The 14,237-nt window shown below is 45.4% G+C and overlaps 1 protein-coding gene across 1 annotated transcript in view; it reads left to right on the top strand.

Annotated features, from left to right (window-relative positions):
- LOC134911704 (opsin-5-like) overlaps nucleotides 1-14,237 on the top strand; it is a 113,383-nt gene that overhangs the window by 90,230 nt on the left and 8,916 nt on the right. Inside the window, exon 5 of the mRNA XM_063919778.1 lies at nucleotides 1,802-2,025. Within this exon, the coding sequence (XP_063775848.1) occupies nucleotides 1,802-2,025 (224 nt within the window). The remainder of the gene's footprint in view (nucleotides 1-1,801; nucleotides 2,026-14,237) is intronic.

Genomic DNA, 14,237 nt, shown 5'->3' on the forward strand with positions numbered 1-14,237 from the left:
CCACTTTGCAGATACCCCCCTTCCAGTCCACTGCATAATAGCCCCCTGTACAATAATCCCCTCTGTGCAGATTCTCCACCTTTTGTAGATCCCCCCCCTTGTGTAAAAAAACAAAACCCTTTGTGAAGATACCATGCTCTGTGCAGATCCCCCTCCTACTTTGCAGATCGTCCCTCTCCTTGTGAAGAAACTCCCCTTTGCATAACTTACCTGACAAGTTGTCACATTGCCTATCTTCAGTCCTCCCTCTCCCTGTAGGCACGGCTCCCACTTTCACGCTCCATGGCCTCCCGCTGGCTGTTTCTCCTGGAGTCACCACCGCCGGCTGGATCAAACTACAGTTATTTTCTGTTAAGTCTGTTGTGATCTACCGGCGGATGCTCTGCGAGCTACCGGTAGATCGTGATCTACTTTTGGCCACCTCTGCCATACAGTGTCCCTAGTTCATATTATGCTACATTGCTGTGCCTCCACTTCATATTGTGCCACACTATAATGTCTCCATTTCATATTGTGCCACATTACAGTGCCCCAGTTCATATTATGCAACATTATAAAACCCTTTAGTTCATTTTATACTACCTTATTATGAGCAAGTCTAGGAACATGCCTAAATATATTGTAGCCCCCAAGGCAAAAGTTTGCAAGGGCCTCTATATACCACTCAATGGTGAAAAATGTATATAACACATGTAAGTGTGACATGGAATGTGGGCCCCTCTCAGCTCTGGGCCCCATAGCAGCTGCACTCCCTGCACCTATGGTAGCTACGCCCTTGCCCTTGTAACTACTGTATATATGTAGAAATTCCAAGTGAGCAGAAAGCACATAATATTGTGGTGGTTGTGCCAAGGACTCAATAGTTACATGTAAATATACACTAAAGATGTCTCAATGTGCACATATAGCAGTTTATCATCATTACTGCAGTTTTGTTATCAACAGATGTGTCTAAAGGCCCATATAGATGGGCCGATGCGGGGTGAGATGTGTGCTGAGCGAACCGCTCAGCACACATCTCTCCCGCCGCTCAGCACAGTGCGATGTGTGCTGAGCGTGCGGGGGGAGACGGGGGGGCTGCCCATTTCACCCAGCGGGTGAAGTGAGCGACCCGCTAGATTGGCCTGCACGGCAGGCCAATCTAGCAGCAGCGATAGCGATGCGCGGGGCTGCGCATCGCTATCGCTGTAAGGGGTACACACGGAGCGATCAGGCTTATATTCTAAGCAATCTAGTCAGATTGCTTAGAATATCGCTCTGTGATTACCCCCCTTTACTCTTGCATACTCATTCAATGTTTCAACATACTGTACTGTAGCTGAGAAACTAATATCTACGATTATTAACAACATCATTAACATTAACAACAAGCCCTGCCCCAGTTGAAGCTGGGGCACCTGGGACCCTTGCTGGAGGCAAACATAGGCACCCGTGCCAAGGTGCATCAAGATTCAAGCACCTGGGGGAATAACAAAAGATTCACTAAATAGATATTGGGCAATTCAGTATAGACTCAAATCTGCAGGTATATAGTGGAACTTTCGCCTGCATTTATCAAGCTTTAGAGAGTGATAAATTGCACGGTGATAATGTACCAACCAATCAGCTCCTAACTGCCATGTTACAGGCTGTGTTTGAAAAATGACAGTTAGGAGCTGACTGTTTGGTAGTTTGGTAGTTTATCACCGTGCAATGTATCACTCTCCAAGGCTTGATAAATCTAGTCCTAGTTTTACATACTGCAGTCTGCAGAATAATTTGTTTAGGGAATTACTAACAATAAGTGTTCTGCTTTTCTCAGATCGTATGTATGGAACTTGTGAAATTGACTGGACCAAAGCCAGCTTCTCCACAATTTATAAGTCATATATTGTGTCCATTTTTATTTGCTGCTTCTTCCTACCTGTAATGGTCATGGTATTTTGTTATGTTTCCATAATCAACACTGTGAAATCAAGTCGTGCTTTAAGTACTGAAGTCAATTTATCAGATAGACAAAGGAAGATGGAACGCGATGTAACCAGGGTATGTATATTATGTATTATCACAAAGGACTGTGTTGACTTCTATAGAATGAGCTGTGATAACCTTAGCTGCTCTGTGTGGTTCATATGACATTGATGTTCAGGTCTCGGGAAATGAGAGACATTTGCCTCAAGGCAAAGTAGGAAGCAATGCTGCAAGATGTATTAATATCTCGGCTGCCAGAATGGGGGGAGTGAAAACTCCCCCCTCCAGCGATCCCTGTCAGAGCCCACAGCGTAACAGACTAGTGCTGCTGCGCTGTGTCTCACTACTCTGCCTGCCCCACTGTGCATGTGTGAGATCTTTGTAGGAAAAAACAATGTGTTCCCTAATGCACACCGAGTGAAAAATTTTTCACTTGGCGTGCATTAGGGAACACATTGTTTTTTCCTACACAGAATTACCCCTCCCTTTTAGCACCTGAGTGACATCACAATCAGATTGAGCAGCTTACCATTTTGTGCAATGTGTGAGATCTTGCAAGCATTGCAAGATCACCCATGGAGCCCGGAGCCCGGCAGCCAGGTACATTGGTTGTGAATGCAGAAACAATTGGAGCCTATCAACCCCTCCCGAACCCCAAACGGTTGCAGACACCTTGCTCTGCGAGCGACGTCGCAGGACCTATACTGAACATCAGTGCATTTTGTGATTTCCTTCTAGAGATGTGCACCGGAAATTTTTCGGGTTTTGTGTTTTGGTTTTGGATTCGGTTCCGCGGCCGTGTTTTGGATTCAGACGCGTTTTGGCAAAACCTCCCTGAAATTTTTTTGTCGTATTCGGGTGTGTTTTGGATTCGGGTGTTTTTTTTTCAAAAAACCCTCAAAAACAGCTTAAATCATAGAATTTTGGGGTAATTTTGATCCTATAGTATTATTAACCTCAATAACCACAATTTCCACTCATTTCCAGTCTATTCTGAACACCTCACACCTCACAATACTATTTTTAGTCCTAAAATTTGCACCGAGGTCGCTGGATGACTAAGCAAAGCGACCCAAGAGGGCGGCACAAACACCTGGCCCATTTAGGAGTGGCACTGCAGTGTCAGACAGGATGGCACTTCAAAAAATTGGCCCCAAACAGCACATGATGCAAAGAAAAGAGAAAAAGAGGTGCACTGTGGTCGCTGGACGGCTAAGCTAAGCAACACAAACACCTCAATATCACAGGAATTATTCATTCTAATCAATGGTATTATTGGTCCAAATCACTGAAGAAAATGACAAAATCACTGGAATTATTCGTTCTAATCAATGGTATTATTGGTCCAAATCACTGGAAGAAGATGACAAAATCACTGGAATTAAATGGCAGTAATGTCGTGAATTATATCAAATGGCAGTACCACTGAACTTATACGGAAGTGTCAGACAGGATGGCACTTAAAAAAATTGTCCCCAATCAGCACATGATGCAAAGAAAAGAGAAAAAGAGGTGCACTGTGGTCGCTGGACGGCTAAGCTAAGCGACACAAACACCTCAATATCACAGGAATTATTTGTTCTAATCAATGGTATTATTGTTCCAAATCACTGGATGAAAATGACAAAATCACTGGAATTATTCGTTCTAATCAATGGTCCAAATCACTGGAAGAAGATGACAAAATCACTGGAATTAAATGGCAGTAATGTCGGGAATTATATCAAATGGCAGTACCACTGAACTTATACGGAAGTGTCAGACAGGATGGCACTTAAAAAAATTGTCCCCAATCAGCACATGATGCAAAGAAAAGAGAAAAAGAGGTGCACTGTGGTCGCTGGACGGCTAAGCTAAGCGACACAAACACCTCAATATCACAGGAATTATTTGTTCTAATCAATGGTATTATTGTTCCAAATCACTGGAAGAAAATGACAAAATCACTGGAATTATTCGTTCTAATCAATGGTATTATTGGTTCAAATCACTGGAAGAAAATGACAAAATCACTGGAATTATTCGTTCTAATCAATGGTATTATTGGTCCAAATCACTGGAAGAAAATGACAAAATCACTGGAATTATTCGTAAACATTTGTAGAAAGTCGCTGCTTTCTGATTACAGAAATGCTCAGATATTCCTGCGAATCCACAATTCCTTCCCAGAGGAAAAAGAAATTGAGAAACCGTTGTTTGAGAAGGTTTGTTCTCTTTCCCTTACAAAGGAACAAACCACTTTCCAAGAAGATTATGGAGACATAATGTTTTTGAATATAAATCCTAAAGCAGGTGGTGTATTAGAGCAAAAGAGTGCAAGAGACCAGCCATGCAGTTTCTGAAGTATTATGTCAAAAAAATGTTACTGTATTTCATAAGCACTCATTCCTAACTCTGCTAAGTACTGTTCGGTATACTGTATCTGGCTTTTATGAGATAGTTGTCCATTATTTCAGCTTCCATTGACCTTTTTGAAAGCGGTAGAAGTTATCGATTCTTTTTTTTATTTTTATTTTCCCCTATTTTTAATTTTCTCCTGCATAGCCCAGTAAAATGTTGCAATGTTAAGTTAATGGACTTGTGCCTTCTGGGGGTCCACTTCTTCACCAAACCCAGCCAAATCTCATCCTGACCCTCTGTTCCACGTTCTCTATGTACCCCATCTGTGTCACCCATGTCGGTCTACCCCTCCCCTTTAGATTGTAAGCTCTCACAAGCAGGGACTTCTTCCCTCATGTGCTTATCCTTTGTCTTACTTTAATAATCTCCAACTGTACCACATCCAGCAGTCTTCTGCCACCTGATACTTATTCCAGTGTCATCTGCTGATGTAACTATGTTTCTTTACCCTGTACTTGTCCTATACTGTCATCAACTGTAAATTGCTGGTTTCCTGTTTGATTATTTATGTACTCTGTAATTGGGCGCTGCAGAACCCTTGTGGCGCCATATAAATAAAGGATAATAATAATAATATAGGGTGCATAATCCCCAGGTGTATCTCACACATCACACAGTACAGTATATAGGGTGTATAATCCCCAGGTGCATCTCACACATCGCTCAGTACAGATTACAGGATGTATAATCACCAGGTGTATAACACACATCGCACAGTACAGTATACATACTGGTCACAACAATGCAGCAGATACTGAGCACTGATCAGGATACTAGAAGTGACACAGAGCTGCAAGATACAGCAATGGCCTACTGTACTGTACTATATATGTATACTGCTGGTCACCAAAATGCTGCACTGTCCTACTATATACTGCTCATAATAATGCAGCACAGATATGGAATGGATACTTGCAGTGACACAGAGCTGCAAGATACAGCAATGGCCACTGTACACAACTATATACTGTTGGGTCACCAAAATGCTGCACTGTAATACTATATATACTGCTCACAAAAATGCAGTACAGATATGGAATGGATACTTGCAGTGACACAGAGCTGCAAGATACAGCAATGGCCTACTGTACTGTACTACTATAAATATAATTATATACTAGTGGTCCCCAGTCCCCACAATAAAGCACACTGAGCACAGATATTTGCAGCACACTGAGCACAGATATGGAGCGTTTTCAGGCAGAGAACGTAGATATTTTCAGCACACTGAGCACAGATATTTTCAGCACACTGAGCACAGATATTTGCAGCACACTGAGCACAGATTACGCAGCCACGTCCTCTCCGTTCAATCTCCAATGCACGAGTGAAAATGGCGGTGACGCTCAGCTCTTTATATAGAAAACGAATCTCGCAAGAATCCGACAGTGGGTTGATGACGTTCGGGCGCGTTCGGGTTTACCGAGCAAGGCGGGAAGATCCGAGGCTGCCTCGGAACCGTTTAAAATAGGTGAAGTTCGGGGGGGTTCGGATCTCGAGGAACCGAACCCTCTCATCTCTATTTCCTTCACTGTGACCGTACATGAATCAGGCCTGGAGAGCAGTGCACATAGGCCCCTGGCTCCAAGGGGCCCACACTGAAAACCCTTCACCCATTCCTTCAATATTCACCTCTCAAGAGCCATTCCTGGATACCTGCACATGTGCAATGCAGTAGACTCTCTAGCACAGTGACAGAATCTACTCACTAGAGTGGAGAGGGACTGGATGGAGGATGCACAGGGGCCCCCTCCTCTCTTAGGGGGTGATTCAGACCTTATCGCTGGGCTGCAAACTTTGTTGTCCTGCATTCGGATAGTCGCCGCCTCCAGGGGGAGTGTAAATTTGGAGTGCAAGTGTGCGATTCCATGTAAACGCAGAGCTGCAAAAATCCAGTGTGTGTAGTCTCTGCACAGCCCAGGACTTACAGTGCGATGAGAACAGGCTGATCGGGTCCGGAGCTGACGTCAGACAACCTCCCTGAAAACGCTTGGGCACGCCTGTATTTTTCAGAACACTCCCAGTAAACCGTCAGTTATCACCCACAAACGGCTTGCTCCTGTCAATGGGGGTCATTCCGAGTTGATTGCTCGCTAGCAGTTTTTAGCAGTCGTGCAAACGCTAAGCCACCGCCCTCTGGGAGTGTATTTTAGCTTAGCAGAAGTGCGACCGAAATGATCGCAGAGCGACTACAAAAAAAAATTGTGCAGTTTCTGAGCAGCTCCAGACCTACTCCTAGCTTGCGATCACTTCAGACTGCATTTTTCTTGGCATGCCTGCGTTTTTTCGAACACTCCTTGAAAACGGCCAGTTGACACCCAGAAACGCCCACTTCATGTCAATCACTCTGCGGCCAGCAGTGCGACTGAAAAGCTTCACTAGACCTTGTGTGAAGCTGCATCGGCCGTTGTGAAAGTCCGTCACGTGTGCGCATTGCGCCGCATACGCATGCGCAGAAGTGCCTTTTTTTGCTTCATCGCTGCGCAGCGAACATTTTCAGCTAGCGATCAACTCGGAATGACCTCCATTATCCTTGCGAATGCCCGTGTGATCGGATTTTTCGCACCATCCTGTCACTGATCGGCGATGCCGTTTGTTGCTGTCCAGCGCGAGTGCACATTGCAGTGCATATGCTTGCGCAGTTACTACCTGATTGCCCGCTGTGCGAAAATGCACAGCAGCAACCAGGACCGAAGCACGCCCTTAGCGTGCCCCTGCCATGAGGAATTCTAAAATGAGAATAAAGTATTAAAGTTCAGGTTTAGAGGACTAAAGAACTAAAGTTAAAAAAAACAACACAAAAATAAGTCTCACTTGTCACTTACAGATAAAACTACTTTGTCATACAAGGATCAACAGCTCCCAATATAGGGGGTAATTCCAAGTTGATCGCAGCAGGAAATTTTTTAGCAGTTGGGCAAAACCATGGAGGTATTTCCAAGTTGATCGCAGCAGGAAATTTTTTAGCAGTTGGGCAAAACCATGTGCACTGCAGGGGAGGCAGATATAACATTTGCAGAGAGAGTTAGATTTGGGTGGGTTATTTTATTTCTGTGCAGGGTAAATACTGGCTGCTTTATTTTTACACTGCAATTTAGATTGCAGATTGAACTCACCACACCCAAATCTAACTCTCTCTGCATATGTTATATCTGCCCCCCCTGCAGTGCACATGGTTTTGCCCAACTGCTAAAAAATTTCCTGCTGCGATCAACTTGGAATTACCCCCCATGTGCACTGCAGGGGGGGGGGGCAGATATAACATGTGCAGAGAGAGATAGATTTGGGTGTGGTGAGTTCAATCTGCAATCTAATTTGCAGTTACAAATAAAGCAGGCAGCCAGTATTTACCCTGCACAGAAACAAAATAACCCACCCAAATATAACTCTCTCTCTGCAAATGTTATATCTGCCCCCCCTGCAGTGCACATGGTTTTGCCCAACTGCTAAAAAATGTCCTGCTGCGATCAACTTGGAATTACCCCCATAGTGAGCCAGGCCTGGCAAACCTGTGGCTCTCCTGCTGTTGTGAAACTACACTTCCCAGCATGTCCTGCCACAGTTTTAGCATTTCCTAATAGCAAAACTGTGGCAGGGCATGCTGGAACTTGTAGTTTCACAACAGCTGTAGAGCCACAGTTTGGCCAGTGATGAGACAGACCTGGACAGCAGGGATGGAGCAGAGAGGGCATACAGGACGAGACAGAGTGGGGTGATGCAGCTGGGTCTTCTTTGAGCACTTTGAACATACACAGTGCACGCACACAGGGCCTGATGTGCACCGGAAATTTTTCGGGTTTTGTGTTTTGGTTTTGGGTTCGGTTCCGCGGCCGTGTTTTGGGTTCGAACGCGTTTTGGCAAAACCTCACCAAATTTTTTTTGCCGGATTCGGGTGTGTTTTGGATTCGGGTGTTTTTTTCAAAAAACCCTTAAAAACAGCTTAAATCATAGAATTTGGGGGTCATTTTGATCCCATAGTATTATTAACCTCAATAACCATAATTTCCACTCATTTTCAGTCTATTCTGAACACCTCACACCTCACAATATTATTTTTAGTCCTAAAATTTGCACCGAGGTAGCTGTGTGACTAAGCTAAGCGACCCAAGTGGCCGACACAAACACCTGGCCCATCTAGGAGTGGCACTGCAGTGTCACGCAGGATGGCCCTTCAAAAAAATACTCCCCAACCAGCACATGACGCAAAGAAAAAAAGAGGCGCAATGGGGTAGCTATGTGACTAAGATAAGCGACCCAAGTGGCCGACACAAACACCTGGCCCATCTAGGAGTGGCACTGCAGTGTCACGCAGGATGGCCCTTCAAAAAAATACTCCCCAAACAACACATGACGCAAAGAAAAAAAGAGGCGCAATGAGGTAGCTGTGTGACTAAGCTAAGCGACCCAAGTGGCCGACACAAACACCTGGCCCATCTAGGAGTGGCACTGCAGTGTCACGCAGGATGGCCCTTCAAAAAAATACTCCCCAAACAGCACATGACGCAAAGAAAAAAAGAGGCGCAATGAGGTAGCTGTGTGACTAAGCTAAGCGACCCAAGTGGCCGACACAAACACCTGGCCCATCTAGGAGTGGCACTGCAGTGTCAGACAGGATGGCACTTGAAAAAAATACTCCCCAAACAGCACATGACGCAAAGAAAAAAAGAGGCGCAATGAGGTAGCTGTGTGACTAAGATAAGCGACCCAAGTGGCCGACACAAACACCTGGCCCATCTAGGAGTGGCACTGCAGTGTCAGGCAGGATGGCACTTCAAAAAAATAGTCCCCAAACAGCACATGACGCAAAGAAAAATGAAAGAAAAAAGAGGTGCAAGATGGAATTATCCTTCGGCCCTCCCACCCACCCTTATGTTGTATAAACAGGACATGCACACTTTAACGAACCCATCATTTCAGCGACAGGGTCTGCCACACGACTGTGACTGAAATGACTGGTTGGTTTGGGCCCCCACCAAAAAAGAAGCAATCAATCTCTCCTTGCACAAACTGGCTCTACAGAGGCAAGATGTCCACCTCATCATCATCGTCCGATTCATCACCCCTTTCACTGTGTACATCCCCCTCCTCACAGATTATTAATTCGTCCCCACTGGAATCCACCATCTCAGGTCCCCGTGTACTTTCTGGAGGCAATTGCTGCTGGTGAATGTCTCCACGGAGGAATTGATTATAATTCATTTTAATGAACATCATCTTCTCCACATTTTCTGGAAGTAACCTCGTACGCCGATTGCTGACAAGGTGAGCGGCGGCACTAAACACTCTTTCAGGGTACACATACACACTGGAGGGAGGGCAACTTAGGTAGAATAAAGCCAGTTTGTGCAAGGGCCTCCAAATTGCCTCTTTTTCCTGCCAGTATACGTACGGACTGTCTGACGTGCCTACTTGGATGCGGTCACTCATATAATCCTCCACCATTCTTTCAATGGTGAGAGAATCATATGCAGTGACAGTAGACGACATGTCAGTAATCGTTGGCAGGTCCTTCAGTCCGGACCAGATGTCAGCACTCGCTCCAGACTGCCCTGCATCACCGCCAGCGGGTGGGCTCGGAATTCGTAGCCTTTTCCTCGCACCCCCAGTTGCGGGAGAATGTGAAGGAGGAGATGTTGACGGGTCACGTTCCGCTTGGCTTGACAATTTTCTCACCAGCAGGTCTTTGAACCTCTGCAGACTTGTGTCTGCCGGAAAGAGAGATACAACGTAGGTTTTAAATCTAGGATCGAGCACGGTGGCAAAAATGTAGTGCTCTGATTTCAACAGATTGACCACCCGTGAATCCTGGTTAAGCGAATGAAGGGCTCCATCCACAAGTCCCACATGCCTAGCGGAATCGCTCTGTTTTAGCTCCTCCTTCAATGTCTCCAGCTTCTTCTGCAAAAGCCTGATGAGGGGAATGACCTGACTCAGGCTGGCAGTGTCTGAACTGACTTCACGTGTGGCAAGTTCAAACGGTTGCAGAACCTTGCACAACGTTGAAATCATTCTCCACTGCGCTTGAGTCAGGTGCATTCCACCTCCTTTGCCTATATCGTGGCCAGATGTATAGGCTTGAATGGCCTTTTGCTGCTCCTCCATCCTCTGAAGCATATAGAGGGTTGAATTCCACCTCGTTACCACCTCTTGCTTCAGATGATGGCAGGGCAGGTTCAGGTGTTTTTGGTGGTGCTCCAGTCTTCTGTACGCGGTGCCTGTACGCCGAAAGTGGCCCGCAATTCTTCTGGCCACCGACAGCATCTCTTGCACGCCCCTGTGGTTTTTAAATAATTCTGCACCACCAAATTCAAGGTATGTGCAAAACATGGGACGTGCTGGAATTTGCCCAGATGTAATGCACGCACAATATTGCTGGCGTTGTCCGATGCCACAAATCCCCAGGAGAGTCCTATTGGGGTAAGCCATTCTGCGATGATCTTCCTCAGTTGCCGTAAGAGGTTTTCAGCTGTGTGCGTATTCTGGAAAGCGGTGATACAAAGCGTAGCCTGCCTAGGAACGAGTTGGCGTTTGCGAGATGCTGCTACTGGTGCCGCCGCTGCTGTTCTTGCAGCGGGAGGCAATACATCTACCCAGTGGGCTGTCACAGTCATGTAGTCCTGAGTCTGCCCTGCTCCACTTGTCCACATGTCCGTGGTTAAGTGGACATTGGGTACAACTGCATTTTTTAGGACACTGGGGACTCTTTTTCTGAGGTCTGTGTGCATTTTCGGTATCGCCTGCCTAGAGAAATGGAACCTAGATGGTATTTGGTACCGGGGACACAGTACCTCAATCAAGTCTCTAGTTGGCTCTGAATTAACGATGGATACCGGAACCACGTTTCTCACCGCCCAGGCTGCCGAGGCCTCAGTTATCCGCTTTGCAGCAGGATGACTGCTGTGATATTTCATCTTCCTTGCAAAGGACTGTTGGACAGTCAATTGCTTACTGGAAGTAGTACAAGTGGTCTTCCGACTTCCCCTCTGGGATGACGATCGACTCCCAGCAGCAACAACAGCAGCGCCAGCAGCAGTAGGCGTTACACTCAAGGATGCATCAGAGGAATCCCAGGCAGGAGAGGACTCGTCAGACTTGCCAGTGACATGGCCTGCAGGACTATTGGCTTTCCTGGGTAAGGAGGAAATTGACACTGAGGGAGTTGGTGGTGTGGTTTGCAGGAGCTTGGTTACAAGAGGAAGGGATTTAGTGGTCAGTGGACTGCTTCCGCTGTCACCCAAAGTTTTTGAACTTGTCACTGACTTATGATGAATGCGCTGCAGGTGACGTATAAGGGAGGATGTTCTGAGGTGGTTAACGTCCTTACCCCTACTTATTACAGCTTGACAAAGGCAACACACGGCTTGACACCTGTTGTCCGCATTTCTGTTGAAATAATTCCACACCGAAGAGCTGATTTTTTTTTGTATTTTGACCAGGCATGTCAATGGCCATATTCGTCCCACGGACAACAGGTGTCTCCCCGGGTGCCTGACTTAAACAAACCACCTCACCATCAGAATCCTCCTTGTCAATTTCCTCCCCAGCGCCAGCAACACCCATATCCTCTTCCTGGTGTACTTCAACAGTGACATCTTCAATTTGACTATTAGGAACTGGACTGTGGGTGCTCCTTCCAGCACTTGCAGGGGGCGTGCAAATGGTGGAAGGTGCAAGCTCTTCCCGTCCAGTGTTGGGAAGGTCAGGCATCGCAACCGACACAATTGGACTCTCCTTGGGGATTTGTGATTTCGAAGAACGCACAGTTCTTTGCTGTGCTTTTGCCAGCTTAAGTCTTTTCTTTTTTCTAGCGAGAGGATGAGTGCTTCCATCCTCATGTGAAGCTGAACCACTAGCCATGAACATAGGCCAGGGCCTCAGCCGATCCTTGCCACTCCGTGTCGTAAATGGCATATTGGCAAGTTTACGCTTCACCTCAGACGCTTTTAATTTTGATTTTTGGGTCATTTTTTTACTGATCTTTTGTGTTTTGGATTTTACATGCTCTGTACTATGACATTGGGCATCGGCCTTGGCAGACGATGTTGATGGCATTTCATCGTCTCGGCCATGACTAGTGGCAGCAGCTTCAGCACGAGGTGGAAGTGGATCTTGATCTTTCCCTATTTTTTTAACCTCCACATTTTTGTTTTCCATATTTTAATGCGCACAACTAAAAGGCACCACAGGTATACAATGTAGATGGATGGATAGTATACTTTATGTATGACGACGAGTGACTGAAGACACAGAGGTAGGTACAGCAGTGGCCTACCGTACTGCTATATACAGTATAATGGACCTGGTGGACACTGTCAGCAGACTGCGTTTATAGTATAAAGAAAAAAAGACACCACAGGTATACAATGTAGATGGATGGATAGTATACTTTATGTATGACGACGAGTGACTGAAGACACAGAGGTAGGTACAGCAGTGGCCTACCGTACTGCTATATACAGTATAATGGACCTGGTGGACACTGTCAGCAGACTGCGTTTATAGTATAAAGAAAAAAAGACACCACAGGTATACAATGTAGATGGATGGATAGTATACTTTATGTATGACGACGAGTGACTGAAGACACAGAGGTAGGTACAGCAGTGGCCTACCGTACTGCTATATACAGTATAATGGACCTGGTGGACACTGTCAGCAAACTGCGTTTATAGTATAAAGAAAAAAAGACACCACTGGTATACAATGTAGATGGATGGATAGTATACTTTATGTATGACGACGAGTGACTGAAGACACAGAGGTAGGTACAGCAGTGGCCTACCGTACTGCTATATACAGTATAATGGACCTGGTGGACACTGTCAGCAGACTGCGTTTAAAGTATAAAGAAAAAAAGACACCACAGGTATACAATGTAGATGGATGGATAGTATACTTTATGTATGACAACGAGTGACTGAAGACACAGAGGTAGGTACAGCAGTGGCCTACCGTACTGCTATATACAGTATAATGGACCTGGTGGACACTGTCAGCAGACTGCTTTTATAGTATAAAGAAAAAAAGACACCACAGGTATACAATGTAGATGGATGGATAGTATACTTTAGGTATGACGACGAGTGACTGAAGACACAGAGGTAGGTACAGCAGTGGCCTACCGTACTGCTATATACAGTATAATGGACCTGGTGGACACTGTCAGCAGACTGCGTTTATAGTATAAAGAAAAAAAGACACCACAGGTATACAATGTAGATGGATGGATAGTATACTTTATGTATGACGACGAGTGACTGAAGACACAGAGGTAGGAACAGCAGTGGCCTACCGTACTGCTATATACAGTATAATGGACCTGGTGGACACTGTCAGCAGACTGCGTTTATAGTATAAAGAAAAAAAGATACCACAGGTATACAATGTAGATGGATGGATAGTATACTTTATGTCTGACGACGAGTGACTGAAGACACAGAGGTAGGTACAGCAGTGGCCTACCGTACTGCTATATACAGTATAATGGACCTGGTGGACACTGTCAGCAGACTGCGTTTATAGTATAAAGAAAAAAAGACACCACAGGTATACAATGTAGATGGATGGATAGTATACTTTATGTATGACGACGAGTGACTGAAGACACAGAGGTAGGTACAGCAGTGGCCTACCGTACTGCTATATACAGTATAATGGACCTGGTGGACACTGTCAGCAGACTGCGTTTATAGTATAAAGAAAAAAAGACACCACAGGTATACAATGTAGATGGATGGATAGTATACTTTATGTATGACAACGAGTGACTGAAGACACAGAGGTAGGTACAGCAGTGGCCTACCGTACTGCTATATACAGTATAATGGACCTGGTGGACACTGTCAGCAGACTGCTTTTATAGTATAAAGAAAAAAAGACACCACAGG

Source organism: Pseudophryne corroboree, chromosome 4 (genome assembly GCF_028390025.1).
Source record: "Pseudophryne corroboree isolate aPseCor3 chromosome 4, aPseCor3.hap2, whole genome shotgun sequence".
In the NCBI taxonomy this organism is placed as follows: Eukaryota; Metazoa; Chordata; class Amphibia; order Anura; family Myobatrachidae; genus Pseudophryne; species Pseudophryne corroboree.